Raw genomic sequence first — 12,506 nt, 5'->3', positions numbered from 1 at the left:
TCCTTCCCAAGTGTGTCTGACACCTCAGCACTAATGGATCCAACTTTGAAAGGATTTTTATATTGTGAAATCAAAAATACTGAAGGTCGAAGGTCAGCTCTGAAGGTTGAGGTAGAAGAAATGCTATTGCTTTAAAAACAGCATGGAACTTGGGAACAAAAAAGCCCTAGAAAATGTATTACTGAACAAGAACCAACTCAATGTGCTCAATGTGGCTTTTTGTTGAGAATACTTATTTTTGGCAGCAAGAGTGACGTGTTTGGAATGATTCAGTTGGGTCAAAAAGTTGCTTTCTTCAGTAAACATTTCAGTTTAGTGTAGAGTATGGGTGTTTGCCAGAATGTTCTAATCAGCAGGGAAATGTTCTCTGKTAAATTCAGCGCTCTCCCACTGATTCGTGTGAGTGCTCTGAAGWGCTTTTTGTGAGTTCCACTCTTGTCAATCCTCAGAGCTGTGTATTTATTTTGCTGGCAGCCAGAAACAGCAGAATTTCATTCTGTTGTTCTCARTCTTCTTAATTACAGAAAAGTAACACAGCTTTGTGGAAAAGTAGGCAAATGTCTCAGGATTTTTTCCTTTTTCATTTAATTCTGTACGTTCACCTAATGCCAAGGAAGAAATCACGAGACAACTCRTAATTTTTTGAGATTATAAAGCTGCAGATAGTTTCTGTGCTTTTGAACTGCTGAAGGAAATCACAAATTGTCTCCCACTGGAGGTAAGTATTAAAACTAGAAAGGACATGTTTTTTGGCAGTATCAGCTGAAACTAAGGACGTTCAAATGTTCTCTCTTAGGCAGCTCACGGGACTCGAAGCAACTCTTATTTTGTCAAAACAAACAGCAGTGGAGGTGTTATGCAATGCCAGAAATGCCCGTCAGTGTGTTTATGCAGCAGCAATATAAATTCCTGTGTGCACTCTTGCTTTGGGTCATCTGACAGTGTGATGGTTCATGTCACAATTGGGATCTCTTTGTGCCACAATTTATATTTGCARTGGACTAGAACTCTGTGTCCTGTAATCATCTGAAGAGTGAACAGGCTTCCTTTCAAATATACAGCTGTTTTTCACATGGAGAAGTGCATACAGATAAAAATATATTTATGCTGTGCAGTGATCTTAAGTTGGGAAGGAATGATGAGACAATGTCTGGTAGTCCTTGCTGTGCTCTTCATCCTGCTCTCAAGACTTGAGATAGAGGCTGGAAAAATACAGAACTCCCCATGTCAGTCCARTGTAATTTGGAGAACTGTGCAATATTGATATTTCTAAATGTTGATGTTGGCATTTTTAGGGTTTTTAAAATTACTCATATTATTATTAATTTGAATGGGGAAACACACCAAGAAAGTAAGTTCATATCAAGGTCTTTTCAGTAGTACATAATTAGCTGATCTGTAAAGCTAAGTGGGGGCTGCCAGTGAAAAATGRCAGCTTTGGTTTCTGGTTTACCTGAGCTTGTGTGAGAGCAAAATGGGAATGTGCTGCCAGTTCAAGTCTTGGAAGCTCCCATAGGTTGGGATGTTGAAGGTGCAGATAAAGCTTGGATGTGGAAGAGCATTGTGCAGGGAAAACTTGTAGAAGAGTCAGTTTTTCTGCCAGCTCAAGTGAGGCTTGAAGTAGATTTTTCCTCCCTTGGTTTACCTTGCAGTCAGGACCCTTGTGTAATTTGTTTTATGTGTGTAAAAGTTCTGAGATCTGTATTTACAGACAAGGTTGTTTGGGAAGTATTTCCAGGCCATTTGAAAATTATAGGCTGCTTTTTTTTTTTAAATAATGCAAATGAAATGCTGCAGTGAAATATTTATGTGAATGTAATTATTAAATGTGTTAGAGAAATCAAATAATTTCTGAGTTGAGAAAGGAAAATAAGACTTTTTGCRTTTCTTTGCTGATTAAGCAGGGGAACTGAAACCTTTTTCCAATGAGCAGGTTTTTATTTAGGAAGAGGGATTATAAGGATGGATTTCTCATCTTTTTCATACCAATTTTTAAAAGCCTGATACATTAGTAATTCCAAAGGAATTCACTCTCAGTGTATATTGCGCAGCATATTTCATCTTTTCAGTCATATGTCTATTTTAGAATAAAGTTTACCAAATGAATATTGGAAATTGCTGTGTCTTTTGACAGTGTCTGCTTATTTTAGCAGCATGTTAGTATTTGCAGATGTGCTTAGTATAATGAATTGGTTGTTGTGGCTGTTTGTTTTTAAGCCTGTGCTTTCTGTCACTTTGAATTTTGCTGCCAAACAGCTCCATCTTAAGCTTTCACTTGATCCACAGCTCCTGGCTGATAAGCTGTTTGCCTTGCAGGGTTTGGAAAACGTAGAGCAGCAGCATTTGTGTCTCTGCTTAGTTGGCCAGTTGTGTTCACCTTCCTGCTAATCACCAGTTCAGCTGTACAAATCTGYTGTTTATTAGGCAAGTCTCTTGTTTATGAGTATTTCCCTTATTTTAGACAGCAAAAAGGAGTRTTATTTACTAACATTTTGATGTTTTCTTATCCAAGTGCTCCTGACCTGTTCACTGGCCATTGGAGTGACTGAGGCATATTTATTTTCACGTTTTAAATTGCATTGACAACACACGAGGGTTGCTTTCTTACAAAGCTCTTTTCTAAAGGATGGACTTGTTCCCATTCACACTGGCAATTCTCCTTTCCAGGGTGGTTCAGATTAGAATTTGAATTTTGCCAGGGTAGGTAGGTAGGGTAGATAAAGTTATGCTTTGTATTTGCTTCTGAATGTGGTTTATCTATAGTTGTACATTTTGTTCTATTCAGTGTATGCCCCCTGACTTGACAGAACATTTAAGTGTCTTTTATGTTAAATATTTTTCGTGAAGCTGTTGATGGAGAGGGGAAGTGGTTTAGGATGTAGTGGCTCCTGCARATAGTAGTACAGTCATTTCCTGACAGAAAACCCAAAATGTAGGAAGATTGCTTTTCATATTGCCTGTGTTCACTGTAGCAATAAGCATGCAGTAAGTGATGTGGGTTAGCTCTGTTCCTGGTCCCTGATGACACTTCACTCTGTGCTATTTCACTTTGCTTGGGTTTTGTTTGGTGAAATCTTTATTGAATTTGAAGGGTGAGCCTTGTGAGGGCTTTGAGCCCTCGGGCTCAGCWTTCAGAAAATTCTGATTCTAATCCTCAGAGATTTCTAGCAGGACTGGAGGAAAAAGGMTGCTTCATTCCCTTTTGTGAGATTTAAGGAAGGCATGAATGAAATTCCTATATTTAGCTGTATTCTGGTACATGGYAGGATTATGCATTGTTGCTCACAATTAAATACTGACTTGAAATTTGTCCTGTTTCTTGGTTTCTTTATTTTGCTGTACTTAGTGCTCTGTTTTCTCATGTCTCCCTCTGCAGTTGTTAAAAAAACCAAACAAACCAAAACATGCAAAACCAACAGCTCTCTGAAACCRTAACAGTGTGTTACAAATATGTTTTCCCCTTTGCTTACCAGGGAAACCCCAACTCATATAAGTGCCTTGAGACACAAACAAGTTTTTAAAAGACCTGGTGAAACATCCTTTGTCTTTACAGTTGGCATCCTAAAGGTTTTAAGTGTTTGAMCTGAAGCTGGCTTAGCATGACTATACAGTTGTATTGGCTTTGCACATCTGAAATGAATGCTTCAAGGAACTGTCAAGTGTTCATATGAATCCACTCTCACTGTGTCCTGATAGTTGATGTGCTTGTATTTCTGTCTGGTTTGTTCCAGGAATTTGCAGCGCTTACAAAAGAGCTGAATGTATGCAGGGAGCAGCTGCTTGAAAGGGAAGAAGAAATTGCTGAACTGAAAGCAGAAAGAAATAATACGAGGGTCAGTTCCTTGTCTTCTCCAAGCTCACTGTTCTTAAAGCGTCCGGCTACATGGAGGAAAACACTGAATGTTGCATTTGAAAAGCTAAGAGTATTTTTTCCCTGATATTTGTACATGAATCGCCATGGAAGTGCCAGTGTGGGTGTGTTCCTTGACAAGGTTTGGATGCTTATGCACGGTTCCAAATGCTGCTGTGCGGAATCAGGAAAAGCTTGTAAGACTGCACTGCTATCTGCCATCCAGATTTCTTGTTAAAGTTTTGTAATCCTGCAGCTCTGGGATCAGAGGAGCAGAGTGGGCAGGTTGTGGAGATCTGTTTGAGCAGCTTACACTGCTAATACAGCTCAAATGTTGAAAACGAGTCCTTACACTCGGTACAATATCCTTTGTCTCTGAGATTTGAATTTTAGAACTCTAAACTTGATGTTTTAGGAAGCAACATTTTCTGCAGCTGTGCAGACCAGGAATAAACATKGTTCCTTTTTCTTTTCTTTTGCTTTAGCTGTTACTGGAACATTTGGAGTGTCTTGTCTCCAGGCATGAGCGATCCCTCAGGATGACTGTTGTGAAGAGGCAGGCTCAGTCTCCAGCAGGAGTTTCTAGTGAAGTAGAAGTTCTCAAAGCACTAAAATCTTTATTTGAGCACCATAAAGCCCTTGATGAAAAGGTAACAAAATATTGTCCTTTACATCTTTTCATCCTGTTGCTTTGTGTGGGGCAGGCAGTTTTTGTACTGAATTTGTAGAAATCCTCTGAACTGTAACTACATCTCCTAAATTCAGATGCTGCTCTTAACTAAAGCAAGGCACTGAAGTTTATCCCAGTACTTCATTAGCTGTGTTAATGTAAGCTCAGCACGGTTCTGGAGCAATATATTTGCTGTAGGAATGCACACAGCTTACCTGTACAATATCAGGATTTAGCCTTTTGGTTATCTAATATACAAAATGGACTGGAGAGAAGAGAAGGAGAGGAATTGGCTTACGCTGGGATAGAAAGCTGAATTAAAGGAGCTCCTCCCTTCAGTTGTGCCTGATATTAGGCAGCAGGATGTGCAATTGCTAAAGTTCACTGTGAATTTTGTTGCCAGCTTGCAGTTTACCTAACTTTGTGACCCTTGTATGTAAAATCTGGCAAATGATTTTAAGCAGGATTTTRCCTGTTCTTCTGTTTGTTGTAAGTGAGCAAAAGCAAACACAGCCTTTGTGCCTTGCACGAGGCCAAGCTGGTGCTGGATATGTTTAATTCTTTAATGCCTAAATGTACAAGTCATGTTGCTTATGACAAAAAAGGAAAAGCTAGATCATAAAATACACATTATTTGACTTTTTTTTTGTTAGCATGTGTTGTAATTAGTATTGACTCCAGATGACGGTTTCTAAGTGTAATGGAAATGGTGTCATTTATTATCTGTAAAGGCATGGCAGCAAGTGAAATTGATTTCTTTTTGATTTAAATGATTTCAAATAATTTGAAATTACCCTTTCAGGTAAGGGAGAGGTTACGAGTAGCACTTGAAAGATGTAGCTTATTGGAAGAAGAACTAGGTACTACGCATAAAGAGGTAGGTTTCTGGCTTCAAAAAAGGCTTCGTGTGTACATTGTGGGTGTTTTAGTYAATATTTGTACAGAGTAATTTATGAAGTTTCACTTTCACTTCTTGCTTTTGATTTCTTGCCAAACGGAATAATTGTTAATTTTTAACTTAGCTGCTTTGAAAGAACAGGAGAGGAAAAAAACCAAACCTTAACCTCCTGACACCTTCTCTACCCCCAGAAAAACCCAACCAAAAAAACCCCAACCAAACCAAAGCAACAGAAAGAGTTCCTGTGCCTTTAAAATAAGATTTTCTTGGGTTTCAGTGGCATAAGGTTTTTGCGTGCCTCTGGCAGATTTTATTAATACATACCTGGCAGTAGAATCAGTAATTGTTGTTTTGCTCCTTTGCTTTTGCAGCTGTTCTTTATGCTGTTAGTGAGAAAGGAATTGACTTGAAACATGTGTCTGTAAACTTTTCTTTTAGTTAATGATTCTGAAAGAGCAAAATAATCAGAAGAAAACACTTCCAGATGGGATGCTGGATATAAATCATGAACAAGAAAATACACCAACTACAAATGGGAAGGTACAGCTATTTACATTGCTCAGCTGACATCTGATTTTTAATCATTGGCTGTAACATTTTAGTTTTAAACCATAATAAAATATTTTTGAGTGGTATCTAATCAAAAAGATTAGATTAGCTATCAAAATTTCAGTTTTTGCAGTCTGTTCAACAATAAAATTATTTTTGGGGAGGGATGTTTACAGGTGAGTAGCAATTTGGTTTTCAGTCTTCTTTGTGTCAGTCAAATACACCTTTTTTTTTCTTCCTGCTTAATAGAGATCCTCTGATGGTTCATTATGCCACGATGAAAACCTGGCTAAAGTGATTGAACTCCAAGACATCATAGATAARCAAAACAAAGAGCAGACACAAATGAAAGAACGCCTCACTGCCTTGTCCAGCAGAGTAACAGAGCTGGAAGAAGATCTTGATACAGCAAGGAAAGACTTAATAAAATCTGAAGAGATGAATACCAAGTTACAGAGAGATGTACGAGAGGTGAGGAAGGAACTGTTAGAATTTGGGTAGTCACAAGTGCCACTGCTTTATGAAATTCTAGTCTCAGCTGAACCTTCATGCTTTTTGAATGTCTTTGGTTTGATAGATGAGAAGAAAATGGTTTTTAGGGTGTGATGATCCTCTGGTTTTGATTTAAAAGACCAGTCACTTAAGAAAACTTGTCTTCAGGATAAATCTATGACTAAGTAGATATTTCATTGATGTATTAGAGATTTAGCTATGCCAACTTCAGCATGTACTGGAAGAGATGCTTGATCTTGTCATACATGCTATTTTATTCCTGATGCTTCCATTTTTAAAGATGCCCTTGGCTGAGGAATCCTTTAATTTCAGTGGTGTGGTTGACAGTTCCTGTCATTGCTGAATCCCGAATCTCCACAGTCCCTTGTATCCTTATTAGATAGGGAACTTAGTTAAATCCAAGATCACTTGCTGCCCATTCCCAGAAAGTCAAGATTTGTGGTGTGTGCACTATTGCAAAGGTAACTGAAAGATCTGTGGTGTAAGATAATGGAAACCAACATTTTTTTAATCATTCACTGCTTTTAAAAAGCCATTTCTTTCCACTTCATTTTCTGCTGAGAAAAATAAGAGAAACACCTGATTTTTAACATTTTTATTTGATCGCTAAATATTTATTTCTCAAATTTTGAATTGTGTCCTGTGTCTTGCCCAGACTCTGGCCCAGAAGGAGGACATGGAGGAGAGAATCACCACTCTGGAGAAACGCTACCTCGCTGCACAACGTGAAGCTACATCTGTGCATGACCTCAATGATAAACTTGAAAATGAAATTGCCACTAAAGACTCCATGCACCGACAGGTTGTGGTTTCAGATGAGATGAAGTACATTTTGCTCAGCATAAAGCTAATGGAGATAATTAATGTTGATGCTGTGCTGAAGCACTTTGCTTTTAGGAAGATAAATATCAGCTGTAGTGTGCTGTTATTAGTGGTTGTTTTTCAGGAGCTGGAGTCATACATTGTGCAGAGTTTTACCCTGGGAATAAAGATGAAACAGTTTTACTGGGATGGGGAAATGGTTTTGAGAAATTTAGTGCTCTTTATCATGGTGCAGCAGGGCTATTGTCCCGATTAATTGTGGGTTTTTGAGTTACTGTATGTGTATCCTTTAGTTTTGTGGGTGAGAATTACAGATTCTGAGCTCAGCTTTTAAGATTTGCATAATGTGTAGTGATTTTATAGACTAGAATAGAGGTAAATATTACCTTGGTGAGAGAGGAAATTAGGCATGAAATAATCCAACTTTATAAGCTAAAAATGGTTATTCAATCAATCACTTTCTTACTAATCACTTGTTTCACCCTCAACATTTGCTGGCCATAACCCTCTGCAGAGTGAAGATAAGAACAGACAACTGCAGGAACGACTGGAACTGGCTGAGCAAAAGCTGCAGCAGACCCTGAGGAAAGCTGAGACTCTGCCAGAGGTGGAGGCTGAGCTGGCACAGAGAGTTGCAGCACTTACAAAGGTGAGGTGATGGCACAGTATCCTCCAGACTCCCTTCTCCACTGGTATCCCACTGCAGGAAATCTGTTCCTAGTGTTAGTTTGGTTACRTTTGGTTTCCAGTTTTCACATAAATAATTCAGAAAGTATTTGTTTATTTCCTACTTTTTTTCTCATTCATCTCTCTGAAGACATTCTGATTTCTGCTCTTTGGAACTCGAGCATGTTTTAACTCTCCTACATCATTAAAATATCTCTTTGAATTAAGTTTTTGGTGCTTTCTATTAAAATTGATTCAACAATAGGCATACATTCTTCTACACATAAACTGTTTCTGAAGGGGAAACCCAAATTTCTTCCACTGCTAGCTAAGTGAAAAAAGTGGGGAGTGAGAGAAGTTGTGATAATACCAAATATCAAGATTATTAGAGGGCTGCAAATGGAATAATGAAGTCTGAAGAATTACATTTAGTTAACTTAAATGAGCCTTTTCAAGTGCGTGTGTATGTTTTCTTTCAAAACCTTAGTTTCATTTCTTTCCCTGTTATCTTTCCTGTCCCTAACTGGCTTTGTAGTCTGACCTTTTGTCTCCTGGGAGCTCTGCTGCTAAAGATGCTAAAGTTTTGGAACTTGCCACCAAGCTTAGGAAGGTAGAATTTGTATATTAGTCCTTGTCTTTGCTTGCTGCTTTCTGCTTTGTCATGATTACTAACAAAGGGTCCCATCGTCCAGGCTAGTGAGGAGAAGCTGAAAATGCACTTAGTCTTTACTTTTATTTTTTTATCTTATTTCTTGGGGATATGAATGAACTTTTCTGTTGCAAGCTCGCTTGCAAATAGTAGTTGATTCATGGTACTTAGGGGTGAGAGGTGTCATCATTTTGCTACTTCCCATCTGAACTYTTGCAAGGTCCTTTTGGTGACAGAAAAGCATCTGTTCTGCATTGTCCTTTACCATAAATGGCAGTTGTGCAAAGCATGTTAGAAATATTCCTGTGCCTCGGTGTTTCTGTGATTTTGAAGCCTAAAARAACCCCACCCAAATTCTAATTTCACTCTCAAATTGACAGGCTGAGGAGAGACACGGCAATATCGAGGAGCGGCTGAGACAGATGGAGGCACAGCTTGAGGAGAAGAACCAAGAACTGCAAAGGGTACTGCACTGAATTTTGACAAAGATAAAAAGCTGAAAGAAAGAACTTGATCCTCTTCAGCAAAGCTAGTTTTATTTCTCACTTTTAAAATAAAGCCAGAGTTTAGGCTGGCTGATAGCTGTGAGATTTGAGTCACTGTACTGTGGCTAACCTTCAATCTCAAGGAAAATCTGCTGAAAGTCTCCAATGAAAGTTTAACTTGCTGAATTAAATGGCTATGGAAAAARTGGTTTCTGGGTTATCAATAATGGAATCCATTTTCAACGGTGCCTTTTTTTTTTAGTGTAGGCTTAGATTTTTAAAGTTCTGATCTTGGATCACTTAGGAAAGTCTGAGATGTCCTTAGACTCCCTTTACAGAGCCCTGRAGGCACATGCAGTGTTCCTCTTTGGAAAAATATTGCTGTTAAAAGAAATGCATTTGGGTTAAAGAGAGCTTGCTGCCTTTATAATGTAGAAATTGTTAGAGACATTGCAAATTTGAAGTTATTTCAGAARCTTTTTTTTGTATCTTAGGCTAGACAGAGAGAGAAGATGAATGAAGAGCATAATAAACGTTTGTCAGAAACTGTTGATAAACTCCTGTCTGAATCCAATGAAAGGCTCCAGCTTCATCTCAAGGAGAGGATGGCTGCCCTGGAAGATAAGGTAACAAGTCACATTCCAGTAAGGAATGTGTAATTCTGTAATGATCTGTGCATTTTGCAATGTGTCTGTAACTTCACCAAATAWACACAAACCCCTTATTAATAAGTAGTTCTGGTTAAGGCTCTTTTTTTAGTCTTAATTTTCAAAACATGCTCTTAAAATTTTTTTTTTGAGGTTGTCCCTGGGCCTTGCACTGCAGTGTTGAGGAGGCAGCTTTTAAGAAGCTTTATCCTTTTTTRCTTGGCTGGTGCAGACTGCATAAATAGGCTCCTCCAGTGTAATACAGGAAGCCTAAAGCATTGGAACTTTGACCTTCTCAGTTCAGTTTCCTTTGTTTCCTGCGGCTTTTGGCTGTGCCAGTTCCCCTGGGTCATTGTGGGATTCTTGCARTTTGCCTTTTCTTCCCAGGTAGCTSGTTTTGAGACTCGTTATGTGAGTGTCAATGGGCTGTTCTTGCATTGTCAATGCACATCTTGCAGCTTTCCCCTGCACTCAATTCATCTCTTAAACTCTGACACACTTTTTACTCCTTCCTTTCTGCTTTTGGATCCAGGTCCTTACAGATTTTTCTTCCATGCACACCTTCAAGTTAGATTCCCTTATTCTGCATCCAGCAAAACAATGTCTGCTAAAGTGGCACTTTGCTTGATGCTGACTTTGATGCTGACTTTGAATTGCTTGGTCTTGGATTAAAAAAATACTTGGTTTCTTTTAGGAGAGGGTGAAAGGATCTCTTGGGGAATTGTTTCAGTAAAAGCTGAGTATCTTTAATTTTAAAGTCATGGCAGTAAAATGCTTTGGTATGTAAATAACGTTTCCAGACTTACTAAATGTTTGCTTCCTCCTACATTCATGCTTGAATAATAGGTCATGTTTTAGGGTTGACCCTAAACCCCTCTTATCTTCCAAACCATAACTAYATTTGTGAATAATGAGGAAAATCTACTTGTTCTTTACTATACTTAACAGCTTCTAGAAAAGTGTTCTTATTGAGGCTTCCAGCTCATTCTTTTATRCTAACTTGGGAAGAAACATGCAGGTAACATTTTAAGACTTTGCTCTAATCACCTGGTTTCTTTTGAATTACTTTGAATTWTTCCATAATTATTCTCCCTTTTTGCTAGTCAGACTTTGTCAAATGGAGCTTTAACAGGCTGCCATTGCTATTAAAAATTTATRAAACCCGTACTATTACTAAATCCATTATTTAGAGGGCTGTACACCTGGAAGGATAAACCTTCAAGTATAATCAAAGTGAAATGATGGAAGCAATCAAGGAGCTGTAACTGATGATRCATTTGTGTGGTGTTGACTGAATATTTTTTTATGTTCATCATGGTTATGGTTTAAAAGTGTGAAGCTTCTTATGARTGACTTAATTTGTGATGCCTTTTGTTTCAGAATTCACTTCTTCGAGAAATTGAAAACGCAAAAAAACAAATAGAAGAACTTCAGCATGAAAAGGTACACACTGCAATTCTGAAATATTATCTTGGAACTTAATTGCTGCTTTGCTACATAGCAGGATCAGATTTTAATTCCCCATAAAACTCAGCATTTCCTGCTCTGTTTAAGAGAAAGGAGCTATTGCTGCTTATTTTATGGTGTTGTGTGCCACAGTCTGAGGATTTTATAGGTAATACAAATCTTTTGTTTTAAGACTTAGCACACTTTTGAATATGTGAAGTGCCTGGATATMTTGGCAATTAGCCAAGGTTTGGGGGCTGTGTAGAATTTTTATACTGTTGTACATGTGACCTTCAGCAGCAAAACCAAAAGAGAAATACATTTAATGCTGGGTATTTTCCCATAAGGTTTTCTCAAAGCATTGAATATCATTAAATGCTTGTGTCACTGCTAACATTTTTTTTAAGTTTTAAGAACTGGGGAGCAGGGGGAGAAATATTTATTAGTCTTGGCTGCTCCCTCAGCAATAGCAGCTGCCTGGTGTTCTGCTTGTCCTGGAAATGACAAGGTCCTTCCTTACAGATGTTCATCATCAGCCACTTTTTATTTTATGTAGTCTTTCGTTGTTTTCTCATTCATTGGATTTCTCTGCTGTGAAATTCAGAGTTTCTAGAGCATGTAAAAATGCCCATTTAAAATGAATGCTTTTAGATCCTTTTGTGCAGACAGCTTGAATAAATCCTCTTCTTTCTTATTATCATCACTTATTATAATAAACCTAGCAGCATGTGAACCTTATTTCATAGTTGGTTTTAAAATACATATTTTCATTACTAGGGTCAGGGTAGAGAGGCAACAGAATTATTCTGGGATGCCCTTTTGTGACAGTGCTATACTGTATGTAGCAAAAACAGTGTTTACATTGTTGAAGGGTATACAATAAAATCTGCTATTTTGAAGTTTTGTAGAAACAAGATAAAAAACGTAAATGTTAATTTATAAATTTGTATTTGACACTGGGTTTCTTTTAAAGCATATTATATGATTTTTCTAATTATTTTTCCAGGATCAACTTGTTTTAAATGTTGATGCTTTAAGGGCTGAAAATGACCAAGTGAGACTCAGAGCCACATCACTTCATCATAGGTACCAGCAGTAGTTTCTTTTCTTCCTAATTTCTTTAGAGTCACCATGCTWAATACAATTTTGTCTATTATGAGTGAAAATACCTTAGTCATAGCTATAAAATTCATTTTTATAGAGCATATAAAACAGTTTTTACACTGCTTAAAGCCCATTGGCACCAGTGGGACAGGAGGAATCATTTGGGTGCCTTTTGTGGTTTCTTTCTCCCTTTGTAAGGATGAAATG

General features: G+C 37.8%; 1 protein-coding gene across 4 annotated transcripts in view; it reads left to right on the top strand.

Moving 5' to 3' along the window:
• Nucleotides 1-12,506, top strand: part of PPFIA1 (PTPRF interacting protein alpha 1) — a 52,521-nt gene that overhangs the window by 17,053 nt on the left and 22,962 nt on the right. For all 4 annotated transcript variants that reach the window (XM_057372999.1, XM_057373000.1, XM_057372998.1 and 1 more), the window contains exons 3-13: nucleotides 3,732-3,833; nucleotides 4,336-4,500; nucleotides 5,323-5,397; nucleotides 5,857-5,958; nucleotides 6,217-6,438; nucleotides 7,136-7,282; nucleotides 7,817-7,951; nucleotides 8,998-9,081; nucleotides 9,597-9,728; nucleotides 11,130-11,192; nucleotides 12,202-12,281. In XM_057372999.1, coding sequence (XP_057228982.1) covers nucleotides 3,732-3,833; nucleotides 4,336-4,500; nucleotides 5,323-5,397; nucleotides 5,857-5,958; nucleotides 6,217-6,438; nucleotides 7,136-7,282; nucleotides 7,817-7,951; nucleotides 8,998-9,081; nucleotides 9,597-9,728; nucleotides 11,130-11,192; nucleotides 12,202-12,281 — 1,307 coding nt within the window. The remainder of the gene's footprint in view (nucleotides 1-3,731; nucleotides 3,834-4,335; nucleotides 4,501-5,322; nucleotides 5,398-5,856; nucleotides 5,959-6,216; nucleotides 6,439-7,135; nucleotides 7,283-7,816; nucleotides 7,952-8,997; nucleotides 9,082-9,596; nucleotides 9,729-11,129; nucleotides 11,193-12,201; nucleotides 12,282-12,506) is intronic.

The sequence above is a fragment of the Malurus melanocephalus genome, unplaced genomic scaffold (genome assembly GCF_030028575.1).
Source record: "Malurus melanocephalus ecotype Western Australia unplaced genomic scaffold, MMel_1.1 scaffold_182, whole genome shotgun sequence".
Lineage (NCBI taxonomy): Eukaryota > Metazoa > Chordata > Aves > Passeriformes > Maluridae > Malurus > Malurus melanocephalus.
Note: the sequence above shows the minus strand (reverse complement) of the source record. Positions and strands in the feature narration are given on the sequence as shown.